The 26,936-nt window shown below is 36.8% G+C and overlaps 1 protein-coding gene across 3 annotated transcripts; it reads left to right on the top strand.

Moving 5' to 3' along the window:
- Window positions 1-1,907: 1,907 nt before the first annotated feature.
- On the top strand, window positions 1,908-24,201 carry LOC140164889 (short-chain specific acyl-CoA dehydrogenase, mitochondrial-like). 3 transcript variants are annotated; one of them, XM_072188268.1, is made up of 10 exons: window positions 1,908-2,038; window positions 9,490-9,656; window positions 10,506-10,655; window positions 13,710-13,821; window positions 16,751-16,902; window positions 17,395-17,565; window positions 19,858-19,914; window positions 21,500-21,676; window positions 22,340-22,396; window positions 22,988-24,201. In XM_072188268.1, the coding sequence occupies exons 1-10, from the start codon at window positions 1,960-1,962 to the stop codon at window positions 23,147-23,149; spliced, it is 1,284 nt and encodes a 427-aa protein (XP_072044369.1). In that variant the 5' UTR covers window positions 1,908-1,959; the 3' UTR covers window positions 23,150-24,201. The 3 variants fall into 3 exon arrangements, with proteins under 3 accessions (XP_072044369.1, XP_072044368.1, XP_072044370.1); XM_072188267.1 differs by having other exon boundaries at window positions 21,500-21,680; window positions 22,344-22,396; XM_072188269.1 differs by lacking the exon at window positions 1,908-2,038 and adding an exon at window positions 6,581-6,662 and having other exon boundaries at window positions 21,500-21,680; window positions 22,344-22,396.
- Window positions 24,202-26,936: the final 2,735 nt, after the last annotated feature.

Raw genomic sequence — 26,936 nt, 5'->3', positions numbered from 1 at the left:
AAAAACGTTGTTTTTAAATCTTTTTATCCGATTTGCATAACTTTTAAAATTTTGTTTAATGTATTATCAAAAGTGCATTATGTTAATGTGTCTAATAATGAAAAACACATTGATATAATGATGATTTTTTGATTTCTCTTGACACCTGTCTCACTTTGACTTCAAAATGGCAATTTATTGCTAGCATTTATTTCAGAAAAATTAATTCACCCACCAATGCCAAGAAATCTACCGTCAGTCCGTCACCACTGTCTATTTTACCATAATGACAGATTCAGTGATCATCCATCTTACAAAATAATATTGTGTGAAATAATATGTGGTCAGTAAATCAATCAACCACTCAATTCCCTTCTCTTAATGTTTTTGTTTTGTTTTCATAAAATTGTTGTAGGCCTATTTCTCTTTTGAAATCATTAGGGGCTGTGCAATAATTATAGGGTAAAATTGGGGGGGGCAAGAATTTTTGGCGAGCCACAAGGGGGGCAAGCAATTTTTGGCCACCTGAGATGGGGGAAGCGATTTTTGGCACACACCTTGGGGTGCGTTTTAAATAAAACGCTCTAAAAAGGCTTCGGAAAACAGTATACGGAAACGCTTTAATATGCAAAGTTTCCTGCTCGCTGCGCTCGCAACACAACAAGCCATACCGCATGATACCGGTATAATGTTTGCAAATGGATCCCAAAAATTTGGCATGTGCAAGGGGGGTCGCTAAGAATTTTTGGCGGACCGAGAGGGGGGTGCAACCGATTTTTGGCAGGCTGAGAGGGGAGCGATTTTTGGCGGGCCGTTCGGAAATTTTACCCCCGGGGGCTCATTATGGGTCCCCGGTGATAAAATTCCAAACGGCGTGTCAAAAATGCCCCCCACCGGCCTGCCAAAAATCGCTTATCTGCAAATAAAATTGTGACACCCCATCCCTCCTTGTACATCCAAATTATTGGGATCCCGCAAACCTTAAATTAAATAGATTCATGAGATTGGTGGATAGGCCCTCCTATAGGCTTACCGTAAAGAAATATATTATTTTGAACAAACTTGACCGATTATTGACCATAGGCCTATTAAACAGGCGAAGAATTTGGTTTTGTTCAAAAGACAATTTGCATATTTAAGCGTTTCCGGACGCGTACTGTTATCCTAAGCCTTTTCGGAGCGTTTTATTTAATAGGCGTAGGCCTACCATAAATGTGTGCAAAAATCCCCTTCTCCCCCAGAATTATTACATGCAGCCCTTGATAAACTCCAAAATCATTCAATCATTCTTTTGATAGACCTAAATTCTTCTAGTAGGCCTATACACGTAATTCAGCAAGTGACATATCAGTGCCATGTAGCCTACAAGTGCTATAAACGCCGTGCATCAGTGTGTCACTTCATTAATATTACTAACCGGCTCACACGCGGTAGTGTATAAATCAAAATTAAAACACTCGGGTGATTATATAATCAGTGGCCTCAGCTCAGTTGAGGGCGTTTCAATTTATTACGTGATTTGGGAAATGCACAAGATCAAATAGAATGGCGAGTAATGATTATTTACTTGTTTTTAAAAACAAACTGCTTAGGGCGGTAATAAACAACGTGTACGTCCGATAACTATAGATTGAATGATATTTATCATCACACGAGGAAACAAAAACAAACGAGGTCAGGGAGGTCAGTGGTCTCAGCTCTCATAGAGGACGCACTTTCAAGCTTGGTACTCGCATTGAACAGACAAAGTTCGCAAAACTGAATGGCGGTTTTTTTTGTCAACCGTAATTAACATGATCAAGGGGTCGAACATAATATATTCATAACCGATCGATAACTGGACTCATTTTCTACCAAGCAAACCAGCGGGATTTGTCATAGGTTTGCGTGCTTGATAGAATAACCGTGAATTTAGTGTCACCCCCGTGCCGTGGTGCTCCTCAAAAGAGGGGACTTACAGCAAACTAAACCAACCAAACCATGGCGACGATGTGGCGAGTGTTTCGTTCGGCGTCTGCTGTTGCGAAGAGGCCGGAAATCTGTAAATTTAACATTCAATGTAAGAAATTATAAGAGTGTAAATCATCACATAAACGGGAAATAACTATTTTGACTTGTGTCTTAGTGGGTGTGTAAGCTTAAGCTTATGAAACGTACCACGCATGCACGCCAGTCCTTGTTGGTACCGTAAAAATTATGTAACATCATGAATGCATGATTGTGTTGTGTAACTATTTAATAACAGACAAAGTGTCCCCATGTCCCGGCTAAGTGTACTACAGTACAACACCTGTAATAATTTACATACCATGGCATGCATCATACTGTATAATTCCCCCACCAATTTTTTATATGCAATTTCGATTATCAAGTGGCTAAACTTTAGGTAACCTAGGCAAACCTTAGTTAACACATTTACTAGTCAGCGAATTCGCCGAGACCGGGGCCCCAACACAATGCATATTTACATAGAAATTTGAATTTTTTCGAGAATAGGTGGGTGAAGGAAACCTACATAAATATGTTTTCTATACTTCACTTGACCCAAATATATGATTTTTTATGGTGATAATCAAGTCGCACATGGAATTTTGGAGGGATTTTGATAGCAGTTCCATTAAAAAAAGCTGCCATCGCCATGAGACTAAGATCTAGAAACACCCCGAAATGCCGTTTTGGGGAATTTTGCTAGCTGAATCTTTTTGATGAAAGTCAATCTTTGACAAGATGTAACTTTGCTACGGAAAGTGCTATGAAAAAAGGTTTTCAGTTTTGGCTTAGTTTACTCAAGGGCTTTAATTTGATATATAAAACGATGCAATTTGATGGCAAATTTGAATTCACCTAGGATACCTATAAACTTGCGATTTGCTAAGGGGTGGTGTCCGGGGGGCGTTATTTCTTTCTGCAACCATAATGGGCCGCAATGCGATAACACGTAGTACATACATGTAATTATAGGCCTATGAGGCTAGATACAGACTTTAAGGTACATATTTCGAGGTGCATAACAGACACAAAATTTGTGTCATAACATTAACAAACACCAAATTGGTGTCGATGACCTGACATGCATGCATTCTTTTGTGATGGTCTTTCAATTTGTGCCGAGTGTCCTTGGGAGACTTGACTATGCTTCAGTGGTCATGAAAGGATTCAATAGATAACCTCTGCCCCACTAATCCCCAGCTATTGTCTGAAATTGCACCTCGGAAGATATATTATAACAATTAACTCAGTCCCTCAAATGATAGTCATATAACGACCAAAAGATAAATGACTGACTATCATTGAGGACTGAGTTCCGCAGTCTACTATGAGGCTAGACATAAGTACGAGTTTATTACCATTATTATTTCCTCTTACTTAATAAAATAAAAAGAAATCGATAGAATTAAAATTTTACAAAGGTTTACATGGGGTTCGAACCCACAACCTATGTTTCCAGGCATAGTCTAATGCCTACACGACTGTGCTATGATTCGTTGTGCCAGAAAGGTGTTTGTTTATGATACTTATTGATTACGGAATAAAGTGCATGATACACACAATATACTATTACTAGTAGTACTAATAATAAATACGAATATAATCCTAACCCTAACCCTAACCCTAAACCCTAACCCTAACTCTAAACCCTAAACCCTAACCCTAACCCCTAACCCCTAACCCTAACCATAAGACCCTAACCCTAACCCGGCCCTAACCCTGACAATAATGAACCTTGCCTCGACGATGCGGTTAGTGATATATTATGCCCATTATGGTTGCAGAAAGAAATTAAGGCGCGTCCGGGGGGGGGGGGGTACTCAAGTTTGGTTTTGGTAGGGACGTGCCGCTAGTAAGAATTTGAAAGTGGACCCATAAATATACCAATTTTTCAAGAAATTTGGACCCATTTATATACCAAAAGTCAAAATTTTCGGCCAAATTTAACCCAAATTGTCTTACATGTAGTTTTTACAAATTTTCCCAAAATTTTTGGAAAATTTTGACAATTTTGGCTAGATTAAAGAAAAATTGTGCTATTTTTCGAAAAAAATTGAGAAAATTTTGAAAAAAGGACCCATTCATATACCAAAATAGTAAGGCTTTGAAAAAGGGGTCATTGATAGGCCTATACCAAAAGGCTGAAAATGCTACCCATATTTGCGGCACGTCCCCGTATGGTCATTTGTACTGAGTACCCCCCGGGGTGGTGCAGTAATTATGTGTACCCCGGGATGCACAGTGTAATTTACCCATTACCAACTTCAAAGTAATGCGCCATATTGCCTTAAGGCTTAGCTCCAAAGCTGCACAGCGTCATCATCCCTATATCTTGGTGTCAGAAATTGCCATGATAGTAGGGCGAATCTATACCCAGTGTGGGCAAGTCATACGGACTTGCCCAGCATAACACCAAAGTAAGATATAAGGTGGACAAGCTGTCAAAGTTGTTTACATTCCAAAACACGATATCTGCACCAGTTATGAGAATTCCCACACACCTACCACCTTCAAAATGCACTAAAAACCCTTATTCCATATCTGAAAAATATGATCCCCAACTTGTACTCACTTTTTCAAGAAAATTTAAATATCCACAGTCAAATTTCAGCTGTATCAATGTATATGCTCCAAAACATAACCCCAAATCATGATTTCCAATTATTACACCTCAATACAGCCCAAGGCAGTGCAAGCAATAAATATTCACTGTGTGTGTCTACAGAGCACAGTAATCCATAGCACCAAATGTGTGCAGAAGGCATGAAATGGCAACCCTTTCTAAATTGCCAACATGTTAACTCCTGATCAAGTGGAAAGAAAAAAAGCAAGGTACACCAACTTGGCGTGGGGGAACAAGTAAAATACAGACTAGACAGTACGAAGGGGGGGGGGGGGGACAAAATAGGCATTAGAAGAAAAAGTGTAGCCTACTAGAACAAGCGATGAAAATCACTGAGCACATAAGTAGACAAAAACCAAACAACCAATGTAGGCCTAGAAACAGGAAAGTTCGGTGCCGAGTGCCAAAATTAAATGGCCGAAATTGCCAATTCCAGAACCCACAGAAGTGATCAGGAAAACAGTACAAAAGTACACTGGAGTGATGAAAATCACTGTGTACATAGTCGACAAACAAAACCTAACAGACAAAAAATCAACCGACGTTTCGAGCAGATAAACTACTCTTCTTCAGGGACAGACGACAAAATATTAAATTAAACAACGAAAACTACATGCTGTAGTTTAAAACCAAATACGAGACAAAAACTGAAGGCAAGTAAAGGGTAGCAAATTAGACAAGCCCAGAGCGAGTATAAGCTATGTCTTTACTGTAAGAGAGCATGTTCAGTAAGAGAGCATGCTCTTGTACTTTTGTACTGTTTTCCTGATCACTTCTGTGGGTTCTGGAATTGGCAATTTCGCCATTTAATTTTGGCACTTTCGGCACCAACTTTCCTGTTTCTAGGCCTACATTGGTTGTTTGGTTTTTGTCTACTTATGTGCTCAGTGATTTTCATCGCTTGTTCTAGTACACTTTTTCTTCTAATGCCTATTTTGTCCCCCTTCGTACTGTCTAGTCTGTATTTTACTTGTTCCCCCACATCAAGTTGGTGTACCTTGCTTTTTTTCTTTCCAGTTGTTCATATATTCAAGGTATCCACATGTATCATTTATTGATCCTTGATGTGTTTTGTGTCCTCGTCCGTTAGATTCACCATTACCTACTTTTCCTGATCAAGGTTAATGCTTGCATGCTTGAGTGGAGGGTATTTCAAGACATATCATGCCATGCATGTGCAATGATGTGTGCATTATTGCATCATTATCTGGAACATGTGTGTAGGTATGCTAGGTGAATTCAAATTTGCCATCAAACTGCATCATTTTACATACCAAATTAAAGCCCTTGAGTAAAGAAAGCCAAAACTGAAAACATTTTTGTCATAGCACTTTCCGTAACAAAGTTACATCTTGTCAAAGATTGACTTTCATCAAAAAGATTCTGCTAACAAAATTCCCTAAAAACGGCATTTAGGGGTGTTTCTAGATCTTGGTCTCATGGCGATAGCAGCTTTTTTTAATGGAACTGCTATCAAAATCCCTCTAAAATTCCATGTGCGACTTGATTATCACCATAAAAAATCATTATTTGGGTCAAGTGAAGTATAGAAAACATATTTATGTAGGTTTCCTTCACCGACCTATTTTCGAAAAAAATTCAAATTTCTATGTAAATATGCATTGTGTTTGGGCCCGGTCTCGGCGAATTTCGCTGACTAGCAAATGTGTTAACTAAGGTTTGCCTGGGATACCTAATGTGTGCATATTATCATCATTATTTGAGGCATAGTTCTTATTCTCTGCACTAGATGGTATTGAAGAATAGGACAGCCAGTGCAAGGAATGAAAAAAAAAAAACATCCTATCCTGCATTTGGGAAGAAGGCATCTCCCAATGAGTGTGGTTGGGAGTTGACATGGCAATTGGGAGGCTTGGTCAAGCACATTGTCATAGATGTCAGAGCATGCTATGATAACATCTCTGATCAATTCATGAAAGTTGGATATTTAGGAAGCTGCTGGTGGGAATATTGACATGGAATTATCATTTTTGAAGGAACATAAATGTTGAAAATGGGTTCTATCAATTTTTCACCATGTGGTGGTCAAGTTTGGACCAAACAAGAAATGGTAAGTGAAACATATTTGGGAGAAAATTACAGCTGTACATTGAAGGTGGCATGTTTTGGTAGTCCATTGGGAATGTTAGTTAGTATGATCTTCCGCGTATAGGGCGAATCAACAGCACGGTATAGCGATTTTGTTCCGCTGTGATTTTATGGTTTCGAGATAAAGGCCGAGCACTTCAGGCAAAGTATAACACTCCACCTGTAGGCCTACCTTTACGAACACCCTATGCATGTGTGTACGATATATACCGGTACGTAACGTTTCTATTCCACGCGTGCTCCGGGCATGCTTATAACCCTGTTTAACGTTTTTAACTCATGGAAATTCGATTTTATTTTGGTCCGTTTTTGTTTTCAAGACTTGGAACAAGCGGTTCAATACGCAGAGTTAAGGTTGTCACACTCTTTCAACACACATTATTCATTTTGCAAGCCTCAAAATATGGTTTATTCAAACAAAAATTATAACGTTATATTTTCAAGGAATAGAGATTTTATTATATACACCGCCATACATGTAGGCCTATCTAGCGTGGAAGTATATTTAGTTGGTCACATTCATTTCAATTCAAAGGAATGCGATTCGATTCTATAGAAACTGTGTCAATAGAAGTTTTATTGTCCGACATTCAGCAATACTAGAATAATCAATAACGGCCTTGATATTTTGAAAGACAACTCATACATAATCGCTGAGCTACAGCGATTAGTTTTTAGCCGGGTTTTTAGCCAATGAGATATCAATACCAATCGCTTCCTGCGTGTAGAGTAATTTTTGTGACTTCGGCTGCTGGTGGAGCATTTATAGACCGATCGTTTCACTGTAATTTATTACCTGTGGTAGTCAGTGTGAGCTGCAGCACCCATATTTATCCAACAGTCAAATATGTTGGAAAATCATGAACTATCATGTTTCTTTTTTTTTTTCAGGTTCAAATTATTGTTAAGCCCATTTACAATTGATTCTTAGTTTCCTGTTTCCCACCCGCGTCCAAAGTAGAGAATATTTCAGATTTTCTCTTTTAAAGTATGGTAACTTTGAATGACTTCCAAACTAAGTGTAAATGAAAGAACTGATGAAAACTAGAAAATTGGTTTTTGAATGGTTAAAATCGGTCAAACGGTTGATGTATTATGAACTTTTGAAATTTCTATATATCGCGATTCATGAGACAAGAAGATGACAACACAAGAATAAAAGGTAAATTAAGACAAGACCTATTATTTCTAAATTGTCATATATTTTAATAAAAATATGTATTCTCTTGAATATTGCAATTAAGTACAAAGTGTAGGCCTAAGTTAGTTGACACATAAAAGCAAATTTAACACCAACAACATGCACGCATATTTACATATCAGGCCTCAAAATAGCAGAATTAAAGCGCCAGGTAAAAATCTGGAAAATATCAAGTTTAGACTGCGTTTGGAACCATCATGATGACAAGTGATACTTGTTTGAGTATATTTTGTGGTCACCTTGAGATAAATTATACTACCCATAGAAATGATTAATGTATATCCATTTATGCAGTGTCAAGAGTTAGCAACTTTGTGGTGGATATGTATCATCAGCTAGTTATTGTAACTACATAAACCAGACACACATTCCATTTGGGGCGCTCAACGATCCTTTAAGCAAAATTTGTACATAAAAATCCAAGATGGCCGACTTGGGACACTCCAAAAATTACACTTAAATTGTCCAACTTACCTCATCCATATCTTCTAAAAGTGTCTGGTATGGTATCAAAGAAGGCAAAACACTTTTAAGTTATAAAATGAACATTTAAAAATTTTACATTTACCCATTTGCAAATAATGATGTCCAATGACCGGAAACGATGAAAATGCCCACAAAAAAAAATTGTCCAAAAATCATGTCACATACTAATTTTTTTTTTCCAATACATGACTTCCAAGTATTTTGGACTAAATATTAGGATGTTAAATTAGTATCAAAAAAAATTTCAAATGCAAAAAAAAAAAAAAAGGAATTTTGACTTAGCTCTGCTGAGAAAGTTACAAAACGGGGTATGAATGTTTGAGCGCATCGTTCTGGGTGTAAACTAAATCGAAATGGACTGAAACTTTTAACATTTAATTGACGATAATATTACTGAATATCATAGTTACTTCAAAATTTTCGAATTCGATCAAACGGCTTCAAAATCAAGTAAATAATTTGTAACTTTGGCATACAGCAACATTCGAAAATGTTTGGAACACTGGCAGAGAGCTGGAGGTATCCCGGATGTAGATGCAAAAGGGCGTGTCAAAGTTCGAATGTTTACACCAGCGCCAGAGACCATCTTTAAAATTTGCATTGTCTCCTGGCTTCCCAAGCTAATTGCTGCTGGACTTAGTTTCTGGACGGATTTTCGAACGCGGTCCCGAGGCAAGTTTGGGAATCGCTGGCCAGACATAAAAACGACAGGGGTTATCACAACAGGAGTTGGAGGAAATGTTGATATAATATTTGTCTACGTATTGCTGAAATTCTCGGGGAAATTGAGTAAAAAATTAAAAATAGCAACAATTTAAAAACTGTGTTTTAACAGAGCGCACTGTGTGGCTGTGCAGGGGAATAGGTTATTGTCTCATCACTCTCATGGGATTATTGGTCCTCCCTACTAGGAGTTGCCAGCTTTATGTAAAAAATTTATATTAAATCTATATACATGTGTAGAACGATCGGATTATATCATGAAACATTTGTGTATTTTTTAATTACTTATTCTATTTAAAACCTGACAGTTTTTAGGCAAGTTTTTTTTTAAACCGTGCTACCATATTGCTAAAAATATTTGTGATTTGAAACTTTTTAGGTATTCCACAAGTTTTGCTGAAGCAGCCACAATGCAGTATTACAAGTTTGGTGGACCTTCCTGAGACACATTCTATGCTAAGACAAACATGTAGGGATTTTGCTGATAAAGAATTAGCACCCATTGCTGGCAGATTAGATAAAGAACATACGTATCCAAGGGAACAGGTATGATTATGATATGGGTGTTAGGGCCTGTGCAATAACTATCAGCCCTGGGGAGGGTAAAAATGGGGGGGGGGGGAGAGAATTTTTTGGCAAGCCAAAAATGGGGAGGGGGCAATTTTAACAGGTAGAAAGGGGCAGCAAGCAAGTTTCCTGTTCACTATGCTCGCAATATATAGACCATTTAAAAGGTTTGCAAATTGGGAACCCAAAAATTTGGTATTCATGTTCAAAAGGGAGGGGACAAAGAATTTCTGGCATGCTAAGACAGGGAAAGCAATTTTTAATCAGGCCGAGAAGGGGGAGTAATTTTGACACACCGTTTGGAAGTTTTATCCCCCCCAAGGCCAAGGGCTCATAATTATTACACAGCCCCGTATCAGTTGCGTGTGCTTATTTTAGGGCATAGAATATCAGATACCGTATTATAGAAGTGGGTGAAATGCTCCCAAGGTCAACTTTTGAACCTTTAAAATTGGCTATAAACTCATTCATATTCATTCATTCATTTATTTCTGTATATAAAAATATTAGATTAAAATTGGAATATTAATCAGTTGCAGGTCTTTAAAGCATGTGGACAAAATTTGACCTTTGACCTTTTTGTATGTTTGGTTCTTTCCTTCAACTAAATTTACCAACATTTGATATTTATTTCTCGCAGCAATTTAATATTCGGGGGATGAAGCAAAAATGCAACTTCTTTAAGCTCCGTTTAGCCAACTTGGTTGACTGCATGCAAACGAAATTGGGGTCAAATCATACTGTGTACGTACATGCAAGTGACAGATCAATAACATAATTTCTACATTTATTGAACTTGAATATGTCTGTATTTTGTTGTGACTTTAGGTGAAGATGCTTGGAGAGCTTGGTCTTCTTGCAATTGACGTCCCAGAGAAATACGGAGGTACAGGATTGGACTATTTAGCGTATGCTATAGCCATGGAAGAAATTAGTAGAGGCTGTGCCAGCTGTGGCGTTATTATGAGTGTGAATAATGTAAGTGCACTATAAATATGCCATAGCTTTAAACCATAGACTGTGAAAGAAATGTTTAAAGCGCCAGGTAAAAATCTGGAAAATATCAAGTTTAGACTACACTTGGAACCATCATGATGACAGATGACACGTGTTTGAGTATATTTTGTGGTCACCTTGAGATAAATACTACCCATAGAAATGATTAATGTATATCCATTAGCCAGTGTCAAGAGTTAGCAACTTTGTGGTGGATATGTATCATCAACTAGCTACATAAACCAGTCACACATTCCATTTGGGGCGCACAACGATCTAAACCTTTAAACACACATCACATCACACATTTCAAATAGCTAAAGGACATATTTTAAACATGCTTTAAAATGCATTCAGAAGCAGGAATATTCATGAGGCAATGAACCAATAACAGCTGACCTTTCATAAGTGCATTTTGTGCATTGAGTTTGTCAATGAATTAGTATCTGTGTGGCAAGCGTGCATCTACGTAGCACTGGCTTGGTTTATAATATACTGCCTTTATAACAAAAATAGTTTTACAATGTTTATGAATGATGTTATGACTGATATGGTTTTCTTGATGTTCAAATGACAAAAATCAGTCCATGTGCCTTTAATTTTCCTCCATCACAATATACACTACCCCTCTTTCGGGTAGTGCATGGTTTTAGTTAAAGGCGCACATAAAAATAACAGATGTGGAAATTGAGTATAAACTGACCAGTAGATACCCGTTGTAGTCCTACTAATTCATGGCATATTGGATGGCCTAAGGAAAAGTAAGCCCGCGCCCGTACATGTATTTGCAAGACTATCCTTGCCTTCAAGGTGAAACAAACCTACTGATGTTACTCTCTGGCCATGGTCAGGACTGCTGGCCGATCTTACCCATGGAAAGATGACATTCCAATATTCCCCTTTAAAAAATGAAGGGCAGATGTATAGTAAAAATTGACTCAATATATTGACTCATTTGTATATGGCCCATTTCACGGTTAGGCGCCACTTTTTGATTTTCAATGTATCTGGCCTGGTGTGTAAAAAATAATGGGGTTACAGAATTGACTGTTGGTGATTTTTCATTGTCTCTGTATAGCCTACCTCCACTAGCTTAATCGGCCTTTCTGCTTTTATCTTTCAGGGCGCTTAGGGGTCAGAAGTGGTCAAAACCACATTTTACTAGCAACCTAAAACAGACATTTATTTTCCAATGCTGCCACTTTTAACTATGTTGAGCCTACCAGCTGCTTTTGTTGTTTTTATGTAATGAACAAGTTGCACTATACAGCCATACATGAACAAAGTAGTAGTTGTCAGTTAAACTAGCATGAGAACCATTTAAATTTCTGAATTCGGATGTGACATTTTCCGTTCACATCTATGTACCTTATTCAATGTGGAATAGATCGACTAATACTTTACATGAATGGCAAACTAGTGTGTTTTAGTAAAGTTCAGAGTCTTGTTACTATTTGTTGAACAAATTACACTTGTTGCTCTTAATACGTAGATACAGCGATATTTTGAATTTTTGCCAACAAATTCCGTTCACAATTTTGTCACATCCGATTAATTTTCCAAATAGTATAATTTATTAACAAATAAGTGGCAGAATTTGTTCTCCTTGATTTTTTTTTTTTTTTGCTATGAGCTATCTAATGACACCATTTAATGAAAACTCCTTCATCAACTTAGCTTGCAGATGTCATTTCAAAGTTTCCGTTCACATGTGTCACATCCAAGGTACCTGTCACATCCAAAATAGTTTCTTCAAAGAACTAAGACAGGAATGGGACTAGGATGCCAGTTTGAAGTTATTTCATTACAGGTTTGTGGGGGATCAAAAGGCACAATAAGTTTTTAATTCAGTATGCCTTCTTTAATTGTGACAGGAGATTCAAAAGCTTCAATTTCCGTTCACATGTCACATCCTCAAAATTAGTAGTTTTTAGGCCAAAATACTTAAACAACATGATATTTGACTTTCTAAAATAGGTTTATTATTTCATACATGTCACATATGATTATTTCATGGCTTTGTTGTTGTCTTTTAGGGAACAGTTTTGTATACAATTTACAGAAGCGGATGTGACATTTTCAATTGTGAACGGAATATTTCAGTATTATAAACATTTTGCTTGGCAAAAATATAAAGGGTCAGGAAAAACATTTTAGCATTGCTCAATTCAATAGAATCTATCAAAATATATGTGTTAGAAGTGCTTTAAAGCTTATATTTTGACAAGCAAACTGTTTATAATAATGAAATATTCTGTTCACAATTAAAAATGTCACATCCACCTCTATAAATTGTAAACAATGTTTTAAATGAACACTAACACAGGTTAATATGTTTCAATATATCCCATTTAATTTACTGAGTGTGTGAAAACTCTTTGAATCATTATTTTCTGAAACATACTCTGCTTTACAATGTGTGGTTTCCGTTCACATTGACATCTGTCACATCCAAAATTGCACAAACATAAGAATCTTGAATTTGACCTGTGCTTTCAAACTGGCTGATATTATTTGTGAACATTACCCATATTATGACCATCAAAGCTGTGAAATATCAGAGTCATTCATTGATTATTAAAATTGTTGAGTAAACCTTTTCATGTCAATTTCTCTTTTTACCACAAAATTACATGTAAGTGGCCATAAATTTGTCATTACACAACAAAATTTGCCCAAATTTGGTCAGAAGAGAGCCTATGACATACTTGTTTATTTTAAATACCTATTATATATGTATTGGACAGTAAAAGTATAAATATTCACTACTCAATATTTATCAAATTTGTTAAAAAATTACATAACATGAGATAATAAATTATAATTTTCTTCAAGAAGTAGAGAGATTTAAGCTGGGAAATGATATTTTTATGAAAATCTGGTCTTATGTGGAAAAGAAAACCCCAATTAAATGAAATTTAATCCATTTTGAAAATTTCAAGTTTTTTTCACCAAAAGTGGCGCCTAACCGTGAAATGGGCCATATATAATATATATGTCAATTTTTCTCTAATTAATACAATACCATGATTACAGTCTTTATATTTAGCTCCCATCATGAGATTTGGCAATGAGGAACAGAAGCAAAAATACATCACTCCTTTTGTTAATGGAGACAGAGTAGGGTGCTTTGGACTTAGTGAGCCAGGTAAGAAAAGCTTTGAATCAATTGCCCTAGGAGGTGGGGTAAAAATCTTGGATTGTATTGCACATTTACCACTTTTGAATGACAAGCCGAGTGTGTGCACCAATGCCTAACGAAACACATGGTAATTGGACACATCCCATTGAATTATGTGTGGACAACTTAGTGATGTGACTGTAATGGGCTGGAATGTTGACAGAGCTTGTTTTGGGATATGGCCCATTGAATATGTTTAAAATTTAAACAAAAGAAAGCGAAGGATTTTCCAACTCCTTTACTGATTTCTACTACCTTGCAAACAAGGAAAGTTTTTTTATTAAGAAAGTTGGTGTAAAAAAAGAAGTTACAATTTCATGTAATGGGAATACTGTATGAATTGTAAGGAGAGATGAAAAACAAAGGTAATAAACTTTTATGAAAGCCCCTCCAAAATAACCTTGCAAACAAGCAAACTGTAATATAATGTACAATTGAATACCTGAGTGGAAGAAGGGCCCAACTCCATCAAAACTGTTTTTGAGATGTTAAGAAAAAACTTAATATTTGGAAAAGTTTTATAGACAGAAGGTTTTCTTCTTCAGGGGACCTTTAATACATAAACATACAATAGTACATACATTCGAAATTATATCTGATGTTTCCATATCAACGGTACAGGTCTTAATACGAGCTGGAGTTGGGCCCTTCTTCCACTAATATCAGTGTTGGAGGACTCGGGACTCGGACTCGGACTCGAGTCCGGACTCGAGTCCTTTTTTCAAGGACTCGGACTTGGACTCGGAAGCTAAGGACTCGGACTCGGACCCCAAGGACTCGGGACTCGGCTTGAGTCCTCCTCGAGTCCGCAAAATAGGGTCTTTTAGGTCTTTTATTTTCGCATTGTGAACTTCTATGTGCTTGATCAATGATCACATCACGTGAATAATTTAAGTAATTTTGCATGCAAATAAATTCAGTTTGTAAGTAAAAGTACAACTAAAAAGCAAGATTGCTTTCAGTTATATCTTTGGATTTTAATCATAATCATTTGTTTTTGACATGACTGCTTTGTTAGACGCAAGTCTAAAATGTAGGCCTACATTAAAAATAAGACACTGGGGCACTCAAGTTAATTTTGGCAGGGGTGTGCGGCACCAAACTTTGGGAACTAAGAACTGGTTTGGGGGCAAAATAGGGGCTTGACTGAAATTTCAACATATTTGTGGAGGTCTGTAAACTAAAATTGGGCCAAATTATAGGCTTTGGAGCTAACAAATTCAAAATGTTTCCAAATTTGGAAGCGCGCTACGATTTTCAGAGTGTTAGGCTCAATGAACTGGAACATGATGCAAATGTGGGTCTAAAGGAACTATCGGACAGCCAGAAAAAGGGACGCTCTGTTTTCAGACTAAAGGGGGGGGTTAAGGGGTACAAATAGCTTCCACTGGACCCCGCCCCCTGCTTTAACCAGGCACCGCTAACCCTGACCGCCGCACATACCCGTACCACTTTTACATGTGAGTGACCCCCCCCCACACACACACACTCCCCGGAATAATACTGCATAGGCCTACAGTCAGATCCAACACCAACATCGTTTTGGCACCTGAAGTTTGGTAGTGACGTCATATTTTGATTGTCATCTTGCATCTTTTGCCTCTTTAAAACACAAACAGCCTAATAAGTTACTGCGAGTCTGTGATTATACTCTGTTTCCAAGGTATGTTACCTTGGGCTGAGCAAAAATTATGAGCATTGGGGGAAGGTAAAATTGGGTTTAAGAATTTTTTTGGGCTATCGAAGGAGGGTGGAAGCAATTTTTGGCAATCCGAGAGGGGGGAACAAGCAATTTTTGGCACATATGGGGCACCTTTCAAATAAAACGCTCTCTAAAAAGGCTTAGAAAACAGTACGGAAACGCTTACATATTATGCAAATTTCCCTGGTCGCTTCTAAACCATTTGATGTTTGTAAATTGGGATCCCCCAAAAATGGCATGTGCAAAAGGGGGGGTGATGCAAAGATTTTTGGCAGGCCGGGAGGGGGGAGCGATTTTTGTCAGGCCGAGAGGGGATAAGCATTTTTTTTGGCAATTTCACCCCTCCCTGGGCTCCGCATAACTATTCCACAGCCCCAAAACAATACTGGCATGCTAGGTGGGACTAGCAAAAGAAAATAATATAAAACTAAAATTCTGGTTAAGTATAGGCCTACGTTGATAAAGTAACGGTGAAAACTCCGGGGCTTGAATTTGATACATAAGGACTCGGACTCGGACTCGGACTCGAACATTGAGGACTCGGACTCGGACTCGGACATCAGAAATTGGCAGGGACTCGGACTCGGACTTGGACTCGGACACCAAGGACTCGGACTCGGACTCGGACTCGGATGACGAGGACTCGACTACAACACTGACTAATATACCGCAAGTGCCAGTTCTGTGTTATAAATAGCTACAGAAATTAGGTAAACACTATTAATTGCACAAGTAGAACTCACGTAATATATTAGCAAGAAAATTTATCGTAGTGAAAAGCAGATTTCATGGATGAACAAAATTCCTCTTTAACCTCATATTTGTGGAAAAAGGGCCCAACTCCATGGAGTTGGGCCTTTCTTCCATGAATACCATGATTAAATATATGTGGAAGACTATTTAAAGAGTGGATTTTGGTTCATCTTTCACACACAAGGAAGAACAGGCTGCTGGCAATAAAATGCTGGGTCTAACTCATTTTTGTAAAAAATTGGAGTTGGGCCCTTCTTCCACTCAGGTATTCAATTGTACATGTAATGCTTATTTTGAAAAAAATTTGCCCATCCAATATATCCAAAAATGCAGGCATAAAATTACCGCCCATTTGTAGGGGACAGTCACATATGAAACAGTGCACGAGAAGAGGCTAAAACAATACCTTTGTTTTCTGAATTTTTTAAATTTTGTTTGCAGGAAATGGTAGTGATGCTGGTGCTGCTTCTACTACAGCAGTTTTACAAGGAGATCAGTGGGTTCTGAATGGTACCAAAGCTTGGATTACTAATGGTTATGAATCAGAATGTTCTGTAGTATTTGCTACTACTGATAAGTCTTTAAAACATAAGGTGAGTGAGTGGATATAATATTAGGATCACTCTTTATCCTTTACCTGATTAAAATAATGCACCGACTCAAGGGAAATTTAAGTGATGACTCAAGTGACTTAACTCAAAACTTTTGTAACAAGTAGATTTTTGTTGTATAATTCTTGGACACGACGTGTACATTTGAAAGCGCTGAATGCATCCCACCAGCGTATGATGTTGTGAACTACAAATAAGACAAGAATTCAACCATTAATCATGCCACAAAAGGTTACAAAGAAGTTTTCAACCAAATGTTAATCTACTTTTACATGTATGACTAGTTGTGAATTTTCTGCGCATTTGGACAGATTATGTGTGTATGTTGTAGGCACAGGCATATATGCACATCTGCCTTAGAAATATCTGTATTAGATATGTATGTATGAACCAAAGTGATATCAAACATACATGTATTCTTTTGGAATTTGTTTGCCATACTGATTTTTGAATTGTTTATTTCTTTTGTTTCAGGGAATCAGTGCATTCATTGTACCCAAACCAATAGAAGGATTCTCACTAGGTAAAAAGGAAGACAAGCTAGGTATTAGAGCATCATCAACTACAAACTTAATATTTGAAGACTGTAAGATTCCAAAAGAAAATCTACTAGGTGACCAAGGAATGGGATTCAAAATTGCAATGGTAAGTGTGCTAGGCACTCTGTCAATTTGCCTCCTTGTTCAGTGAAACCTGTGTTTTCCTCCATAAAATCCTAATTGTCTTTAACATTAGGTTATTCCAGGAAATTAAGGTTATGTCTTCCATAGGGGTGTATGGATTTCAACTGGAATAACACAATTTTACTTCCACTGTTGGCTCAAAATATGCTAAGGTGTCATATTATAGCCATATATTTTGACATCTTTTTTTTAAAATAATAATTATAGAAATGGAATATTTGCTAGTTTAGTGGCAAGTTTAGGTTGTAAAGACATAGCATACACAATTTAAGTAAAATCCTTTCACTCTAAATAATAAAAATAATAAAAAATAGCTGTAAAAATGCCTATTTTTACACTTTTATTTGTAACATGCCAAGAGACGCCTTTTTTTCAACAGCTTTTAATTTTTTTTTTATGGATCCTTATAGAAATTCATGTGACCTGTTTCCCAAAATGGTGCAGTAAACCAATCAAAAAACAGAAAGAGGCATTATGAATTATAAGTTAACAGATTTTAAAAGTTTGCCTTGCGTATGTTACTATTGTCTGTCAAACTTTTGATTGATTTTGAAGTCCCTCAGTTTTTTATAAACAAAGACTTGAAGCATAAACTAAAGGGTAAATCTATTGTAAATAACTTCATTTCTCCATATTATAATCAATTTGTAAGTGGCTGCCATCTTTTTTGAACATATAACAATTTTAAAATTGTTCTTGAAATGTCTGTCAAATAGTAACATACGCAAGACGGTGCTGTAATTCCTGCTAAACTAGGGTGATACAGCTAATTATGCTACATGACATAGCATTTAGCTCCACCTAGCTTTGTGGCACTATCACTTTGTGAGGAGAAGCTTTTTTGATGACACAATCCATTGTTAAGTGTTAATTGTCTGTCAAACATTTGTACGCAAGTAACATACGCAAGATTTGTATGTGTCTGTCAAAAGTAACATACGCAATACGTTAAAAAAAATTAAAAATCACTTGATGTTCACATTATGATGATAGTTTAGATTTTATAAAAGTGTTTTAAAACATGTGATTTATAAACTGCATGTGATCTTTATTCAATTTCCCATCTTGAACTACTGTTTTTGCCAAATTATTATTCTGTATGTTACATTTGACAGACACACTTGACAGACACACATATTTTATTTATAACAATTTATCCTCCTTATTGTAATATTTGGACACATTTTTTTCCACAATCAGTTGCTGTAGGTCCTACACCTAAATAACCACAAAATACCTTATGTAATACTTTATAAATTTTTATTTGATTGCAGAAAATCATCAAAATTGTGTCTGTCAAATATAACGTCACGCAAGGGCTAGAAAATTAAATTTGTGAAGTAAATGGTCTATAACTTATCTTTCTTTTAGTGTATTATGAACGATATATGTGCATACTATAATTTAAACCTGGTTGGAGACCAAAAGAAAAGAGCGGGAAAAATAATTGTGTGTTACACTTTTATGACACCTTAGCTTATTTTGAGCCTGTTACACTGTTTATACCCCATCTTATAAATGTCAGATCCCACAACCAAGCTGTCAAAATCTCAAGATCCAACCTGGACAGCCACCAGAGGTCATTCCTTCCATCCTCAGCTCACCTATGGAATGCTCTACCTGGTCCAATTACCTCTAACCAGAATCGGCTGAGCTTCAAGCGGGAGGTTAACAACTATCTTGGCGCCAAACCCATCAGCGCTATCACACTGATAGCAGGTGTGCCTTGCATAGTTCAGACATAAAAAAACACCTGCTGTGTTTGAGCAATCTTCATATCTATGCCTGTGAGCCCCTTGACCTCCCCATGCAAGCCATGATGCAGGTTTCAAGAATTTGGGGTATTGCACAACTTGATCCGACCATGTTGATTTAACATCAGAGAAATTGGCAGCATGATTCATATGATTCATTTAATAGTCCATGTGTTGATTGGATTCCAGTTCAAACACCAAAATGAACTTGCAAGGCCTACGGGAGGCATTTTTGTGACGTAATGCCTTGGACTACGGTACTTTTGTCTGATGTTTCTGTGTCACTAAAAGCAAATTTTAATGCAGTTTCAATATGATTAATGATAAGTAGTGCATGTTTTTATACAGATGATACTTGATGCTGGACGGATAGGTGTTGCAGGTCAAGCCCTGGGCATTGGCCAGGTGAGAACTACATGTATGAGAGTCATCATCATAACATGAGCATGGGATCATTCATTAATCAGCCATTTGTTCTTATTTTATCACCTTTCATTTAGTCCACATTAGATGCAGGTAGAATAGGTATAGCAGGCCAAGCATTAGGAATAGGACAGGTAAGTTGCAGCATTTTGCTAGACGTGCATGTAGAGGGAGTCGGTGTTTTTGTTGATTGGCTATAATCGAATAATGCTTCTGTAAGAATATTGTAGAGCAGACTGAACAAATTTCTTTTACAAAAAAAACCAGAATTTTACGATTGACGGTTTCGTCTATCATGGTCGATAGACAACTTCAGAATGATAATGATTGATCCTCACTTCCGTGTGCTGGATCCGTACTGTATATGGTGTATTTTGATCAGTCAGGATGGGATCAAATATGTGACTTAAGAAGTGGGCCCCTCGTCCATATTCATGACATTGGGTCCTCTTTTCCTGATCCAAATGGATTCTTTGATGTGTCTAGTTTGTATCACCCTCCTTACAAAGGATTTTTGTATGTCCCAGTTAATGACGTAATTGTGTTGAACAGCATGGTCTGCTATGGCCGACTTTGAGTACAATTCTGGTTTTGTGCAAAAGAAATTTATTCAGTCTGTTTACCTACAAACCTTATGAATCTATTCAGTATATTGCAGAACACATGGTGCAAAACATAGTTTACTTTGAGGTAAATAGAGGCTATAGCTGTCAGACTATAATTATGGTCTTCATTATATGATTAGTAAATTTTGTAACATGTGAATTTGCTGAATTCCAAGCTTCTTGCCCCACATTTATAACTTTTAGGTGTTGAGCCAGAATGACAGAAATCATAATTTTTTTACTTGCCTTATTTTCTTATTAATAAAATGAGATCAGAAAGACCACTGAAAATGTACATGTACCAATCAACAGAACAAATTATTCAGGGATGTGGTGGAGGGAGAGCAACTGCCCCTTGCCACCCCCCCCCCCCAATCTAAAATCCTGGTCACAAATAGTTTTAAACTGTATTTCCTTTATATTTGACATCCTAAAATGTTGCTTTCTCTTGTACATGTGATAAGAGCTGACAACATTTCCTTCCATGGATACTGAATACAAGGCAATAGATTTTGTGATTTTGTTTGATAAATATCCCTTGTTATAATATTTTGAGCATAAAAATACCAGATTTTTTTTCACACAAAACTCAAGAAACCATATACAATTTTATCTATTTCTTAAAGAGACATCCTTACATGTATATCATTGAAATTTTGTCTAAATCAAGGAATAAACTACCACTTTTCAAGATTTTTACATATTTTCCAGATAAAAACAATTCTTTGTGATCTAGTGAGAAAAAAAGACCCTCATTTGGTTATTGAATACATTTTGTGTGAGTTTGGTGTGACTTTGTGTAGTTATATATAGGACCTTCCCATCTTTGTGTAGTTATATATAGGACCTTCCCATCTATCCAATAAAGTTTAAAAATATCAAAGCAGTATGTCCTATTTTTTTATTACACTTTTGCATGTTAAACCAGGATCTAGTCCTATTATCTCTATTATATATTTCACTATACAACATCCAATTTCATCATGTTTTAATCTAGGCTGCATTTATTAAACCCACATAATTATGTGTATATAAGATGCAGATACTATAAAACAAATGAGCATCAGCTTCATAGTCGTATCAGTTTTTCATTCATACTGTATTTCTATTTCAGGCTGCTTTAGACTGTGCAATTGACTACGCCACAAAGCGTGAAGCATTTGGTAAACCCATCGCTAGTATGCAGACAATACAGAACAAATTGGCTGAAATGGAGGTGCGCTTAGAAAGTGCTAGATTGTTAACATGGAAAGCTGCTATGATGAAAGATGCTGGACAAAACTTCATCAAGGTGGGTGACTTTTGTTGAAATGAAGAGTTCAGATGTATTTAGGGATTCAATCATGTTTCACTTTTGTTCATCACAGATTAATAACGATCCATCTGCGAGATGCGAGTTGTTAATCGGTGATGAATAACGGTGAAATATGATTGAATCCCTTTCAACAACAAAGACAAGCTAAAGAATGGTGAATTCTCAAAATGGTCTGCCAAAATTACTCCCCCCTTTGACCTGCCAAAAAAATCTTTGCTGCCCTCCACCCTTTTGGTGATGCCAAAAAAAAAATTGCCCCCCCCTTTCCTCTTTTATTATAGTTATTGCACCACCTCTATTAAAGTGAGACATTTAAAGAACCATATAGTGTTAGAAACATGGCATCTTGAAAAGCACTAACATATGATCCTATATATCCCTACATATCCCCATGCTATTACATCTTAAAGTTTTCAATGAAGAGGAACCAATACAGAGGGGTCAATAGCTGCCTTATAGTCATTTCACAATTTTTGCATTGTATTTGTACACAATAAAATAAGACACCTGGCAGCTATTGCAGACCTCAATATGCTGAGTACATGTTTTCCATTATTTTTAATCAGATATATCTATCTAATACAAATGTCGGTCATATCAAAAGTAAATAAAATTAACATTAATCAATTCACTTTACAGGAAGCAGCTATGGCCAAGCTAGCAGCATCAGAAGCAGCTACCTTTATAGCACATCAGGTATGTGAATAGTGAATTAAAGTCTCCATATAGCTACTGCGTATTAGAAATAACTTTCCCTTTAATTATAGACAATCTGTAAGACAACAAAGAATGAACATCCTGTTCTTCAGGCCCAACTGACACAGATCTTTTCTTTCTTTTTTTTCTATTTTTTTTTGCTTTTTGCTTTAAGCATGTAAAATTGGCCAGTTTTTTGTTGTTGCAAAAGTGTATTGAATTTGACTGTAAATAGCGGGAGCGAAGGAAGTGAAACAATGTCATTTGCAGGAACATTTGCACAAAAAAAAAGAAGCCAGATCGACCTACCCTGTAAGGTTCATCCACGCACAGAGCAGGTTTTTTTGTCACGTTAGCCGTGATAAAAATTGTTCCAATCGCATTGAGTGTGATCATGAAATTCTAAGATCAAATCATTCGAATTTGTAAATATGATGTAACGGCAAGCTAAAAAGAAAAATACACCAACTACACTATACATCTGTATTCCTCACACATCAAAGAAACAAGCTAAGAGCACACAATGCATTAAACACTTCATTATTTGACACATAGTAATCATTTAATGACTTGATTCATTTTGTCTTGCAGTCTATTCAAGTGCTTGGTGGAATGGGCTACGTATCTGATATGCCAGCAGAGCGTCATTATAGAGATGCACGTATTACAGAGATCTATGAAGGCACCAGCGAGATTCAAAAACTTATCATTGCAGGCAGGATGCTCAAAGAACATGCAGAGAAAGCTTATTAATTAAGACTAACGGGTCATCATGGGACTGCAACCTAGGCATCTCAGTATCAGCATACAACTGTAATAGCTTCCCCATGTCAAAATGTAGTTCTCAATGTGTGCAGATATAAGCATGCATTCCTTGGTATTCATTAATTCCCTTGTGGGAATTGTTTGATTTTACATGCCTGTGAATATGATTAATGGAAGTAGATTGAATGGAAGCAATTGCTTGACCTATCGTATATCATTCTGATACAAAATGCATCTGGGCATGCGTAAGGTGCATCCAGTTATAAGCCAGATAATAGGAGTCAAACCACATGACATTTAGAGGCGTATTTAATGATCCTAGCATCTTTTTATAACATTTTTCAGCAGATATCCACGCAAAAAGCTTATTCCCAAAATTGCAGTTGATTCCAATTTTGCGTTTGCGAGTTACATGTATGCATGTTTATGTGTATTACATAGACAATGACAATGTGTTGTAATTTGTGTCTGGTATATATGTACCAGAACGTTATTCAAATTTCATGATATTTTTGCTAAACGAATTAATCTGCAAGAAATTTTTGGTACATAAACATTATGTAGCCAGAGGTTTTCTAGCGGTATAAAAATCTCAACTTTTTTGAGAAAAGTGGGGGAGATGCTGTGGATCACGGAATGTCCCTTTAATGCTAATGATCCAATGTGGCAAAAATAACACCTATAATGAAAATACATAATGGATCCCTCATTGTGGATCTGACTATTATGCATGCAGTTGAAAGAATGTTTATTTTTATTTGAAAACATAAAAATTTAAAGGTTTTTAAGATATCACAAGAGAAAATTCTTTTCATATCATTGGGCCAAACAGGTTCTAGCTTTTAAAGGAACTGTAAATTTGAATATTATGTCAATATTTAATTTTGCCAATTTCCAAAGCAACTTTGGCACCAGTGTTGTATTTTAAAATTAGGTTGATGAATCTTGGTTTTACCTGTAGGGTGAGATTAAAATGACATTTAGAAATTAGTAGAAATGGGAAAATATACTAGGTCCAAGGATTGAAAAAGAACAATAGAGTTTTCAATAAAACTTGATTTGGTCTCATTAACTTTGTGATCACAGGGTTGATTTTTGAAACAAAAGGCTTAACTAATTTTAGCTGTACAGTTAGTGTGGTGAAAAAACACTAGTCATTAATTAAAAACAATAATTTAAAGGTAACTGAAAACTCTCCTGGAATCATTGATATTGTATTATTGTATAATACAGTTCACATAATGCAGCAAATAAAACAATGCAATTTTACTTGAAAACGTCTCGAATGATTTTGTCAGTCTTGCTTGATAGAAAGAGGCTGCATATTGTGTATTATTTTCTCTCATATATCGAAGGTTGAGAACCAGAAAGCCGTAACTCACAATTACCAGCTCTCACAAAATGAGGATCAAGTTGACAAAATAACTTGATCCATATTTTATACCCATTAAAATCATACCAAACATGTTAGGATGGCTCCTTGCTTTGTTCTTCAAAAATTAATATTTCCTCCAATTCTGTTGATTTTGTCATGCTTAATGGGTTCTATCTTCTGTAGTGCTCTAGCAACTTTATGCTCATTTTGTGGGAGCAGGTGATTGTGAGATATGCACAACATGCTCAATCTGAGGTTATTGAGGGACGTGTTAATACCCCGGTTTACCGGTTAATACCACATTTTATTCCTTACAGTATGAGTATAGAGGGCCTTACAACGGGCTGTATGCATTCAGGCGGCATAGGAAGCGCGACCGTGACGTCGAGGCTGGCGAAGATACAGGGCTGACAGCCCCATTCAAAATACACGGTTAGCAATTACAAATGGAAAATTAACATACTTGCAGTGGGGTACTTTGCAGAACCCCGACGGTTTTAGAGTAAGATAATTTTGCTTTGACACCACATAACAAATTTAGAATTGTTTGTGAAGATTTCATGATTATGTGTTAATCCAATGGCGACCTCAAAATTGGCGATATCGCTTCCATCACCGCCTGTATGCATTGTAATATACAAAAGTAGCCTGGGTTGATATCAGTAACCTTAGATTGTGCATTGTCTGATGTCAGTAGTGACATGTCTGTATGAGCCATTTGTTTATAGCTAGTTATGGAGGGGGTGGGGGACCTGGGAGGGGTCACTAGCATACCAAAGTTGTATGCATGCTCGTCCCCAAAAACGTCGAAAAGGGTGATTTTTGGCCTTGTGGCGGCGTCGACGTTTTTAGAAAAAAGGGTGCTTTTCAGGCTAGGTAAAGTTTCGACATTTAGGGTATATTTTTTCATCTTCAGTGGGTTTGTTTTAGAATTTACGCCATTTAGGGATTTTAGTTTCTTACGCCAAATAATGCCATATTTTAGGGATAAGATTTACAGAGCCTTACGCCAATAAGGGGTGAATTTTTTCCAAGCTGATTACGCCATTTAGGGTCCATTTTTGAGGTGCTGGGACGAGCATGCATACCACTTTGTTATGTGAGTGACCCCCCCCCTGTGCTCCCTGACAAAAAAATGAAAGAAAAAGGCGCCCTCTAACAAAAAATGAAAGAGAAAATCTTGAGGGCAAAGGAAAAGGAAAGGGGCAAGGAGCCCCTTTTCCATCCAAATTCACCCCATCATGGGCCAAAATAGTGTAAAATACAAAATGTTAGCAGGCAGCATGTGTGCGCACATTGTCACAATAAAGACATTTTCATCCCATAATGGGCGAAATACAAAATTTTTGCACGCTTTTTGTCCCAATAAAGCTTTTTTGGAACTTGGCTCAAATACATGTACAGCCAAATATGTATTAGCAACTGCAATTTTTTTCCGTCTGTGCCCCCGCAATTTTATTTTGCCCTCCCCCAGACCAAGAAAACTGGCTACCCCTCTGCATTTTGGGTTAAAATAAAAATTTTGCACGCTTCGCTGCAACAGAAAGTCCCAGTAAAACCAGAACAAAATATACTCGTCCCGACCCCCCTAAATTATATTGCTTCCGTCGCCCCTGATTCCATAAATGGATGGTTTATTAATACTGGGTTGCACAAACATACTTATTAGCTACTTTACAAAATGATAAAACATTTCTACAAATCCACATATTTTATATCAGTGACATGGGTACAATTTCATTGCACATGAATACAAATTTTAGTATCATTAATATGTTTTCTCTGTCTTTTGATGTAGAATGGCACATTTTAATGGGGGAGGGGGTCAAAAAAGTTTTAGGTCCATTAAGAGGGGGTCAAAACAGTTTTGGGTTCGTGAAGAGGGGGGTTAAAAAATATTTTCCAGCCCCCACCCCCACCAAAGTATTTCTGAACACTCCCTTGGTAAAAGTAATTTTAGATACATTTAAAGCCTTAAGAGGGTACTACACTCCTGGCCAATTTTGTGCCTATTTTTGCATTTTTCTCAAAAATTATAGCGCATTGGTGGTAAGTGAGATATGGCACATTCTCCGATAAAGTGTCCAAAAAGCCAAATTTGTGTCGCCCATAGTTTCAAGTCGTATTCAGACATGTTTCGTCAGAAAGAAATGACTTTTATTAATATAACTAATACTTAGGAGTTGCTTTCTAAAATGTGTGAGGCTAGAGGTTGTAACATGCCTAGAAAGTATAAAACAATAAAGCTGATTATGCATATCCATTGTTTTCATCCATGTCGCCAGCCAAGGTGCGATCCGTATAATGTGTCCCTGTTCGCTATACATGCGGCAAGCATAATAATGGATTATAGGTACTTTTCATTAGCTGGTATCATGCCCTAATTATAAAGTATAAAAC

Source organism: Amphiura filiformis, chromosome 11 (assembly GCF_039555335.1).
Source record: "Amphiura filiformis chromosome 11, Afil_fr2py, whole genome shotgun sequence".
Classification (NCBI taxonomy): Eukaryota; Metazoa; Echinodermata; class Ophiuroidea; order Amphilepidida; family Amphiuridae; genus Amphiura; species Amphiura filiformis.
This window is presented reverse-complemented; position numbering and strand designations above follow the sequence as displayed.

Bases quoted from the DNA above. Each gene is read 5' to 3' on its own strand.
- LOC140164889 (XM_072188268.1), top strand. From the start codon at position 1,960: ATGGCGACGATGTGGCGAGTGTTTCGTTCGGCGTCTGCTGTTGCGAAG. The intron at 13,822-16,750 runs GTAAGAAAAGCT...TTTTGTTTGCAG, and splicing joins CTTTGGACTTAGTGAGCCAG to GAAATGGTAGTGATGCTGGT. The intron at 21,677-22,339 runs GTGGGTGACTTT...TTCACTTTACAG, and splicing joins CTGGACAAAACTTCATCAAG to GAAGCAGCTATGGCCAAGCT.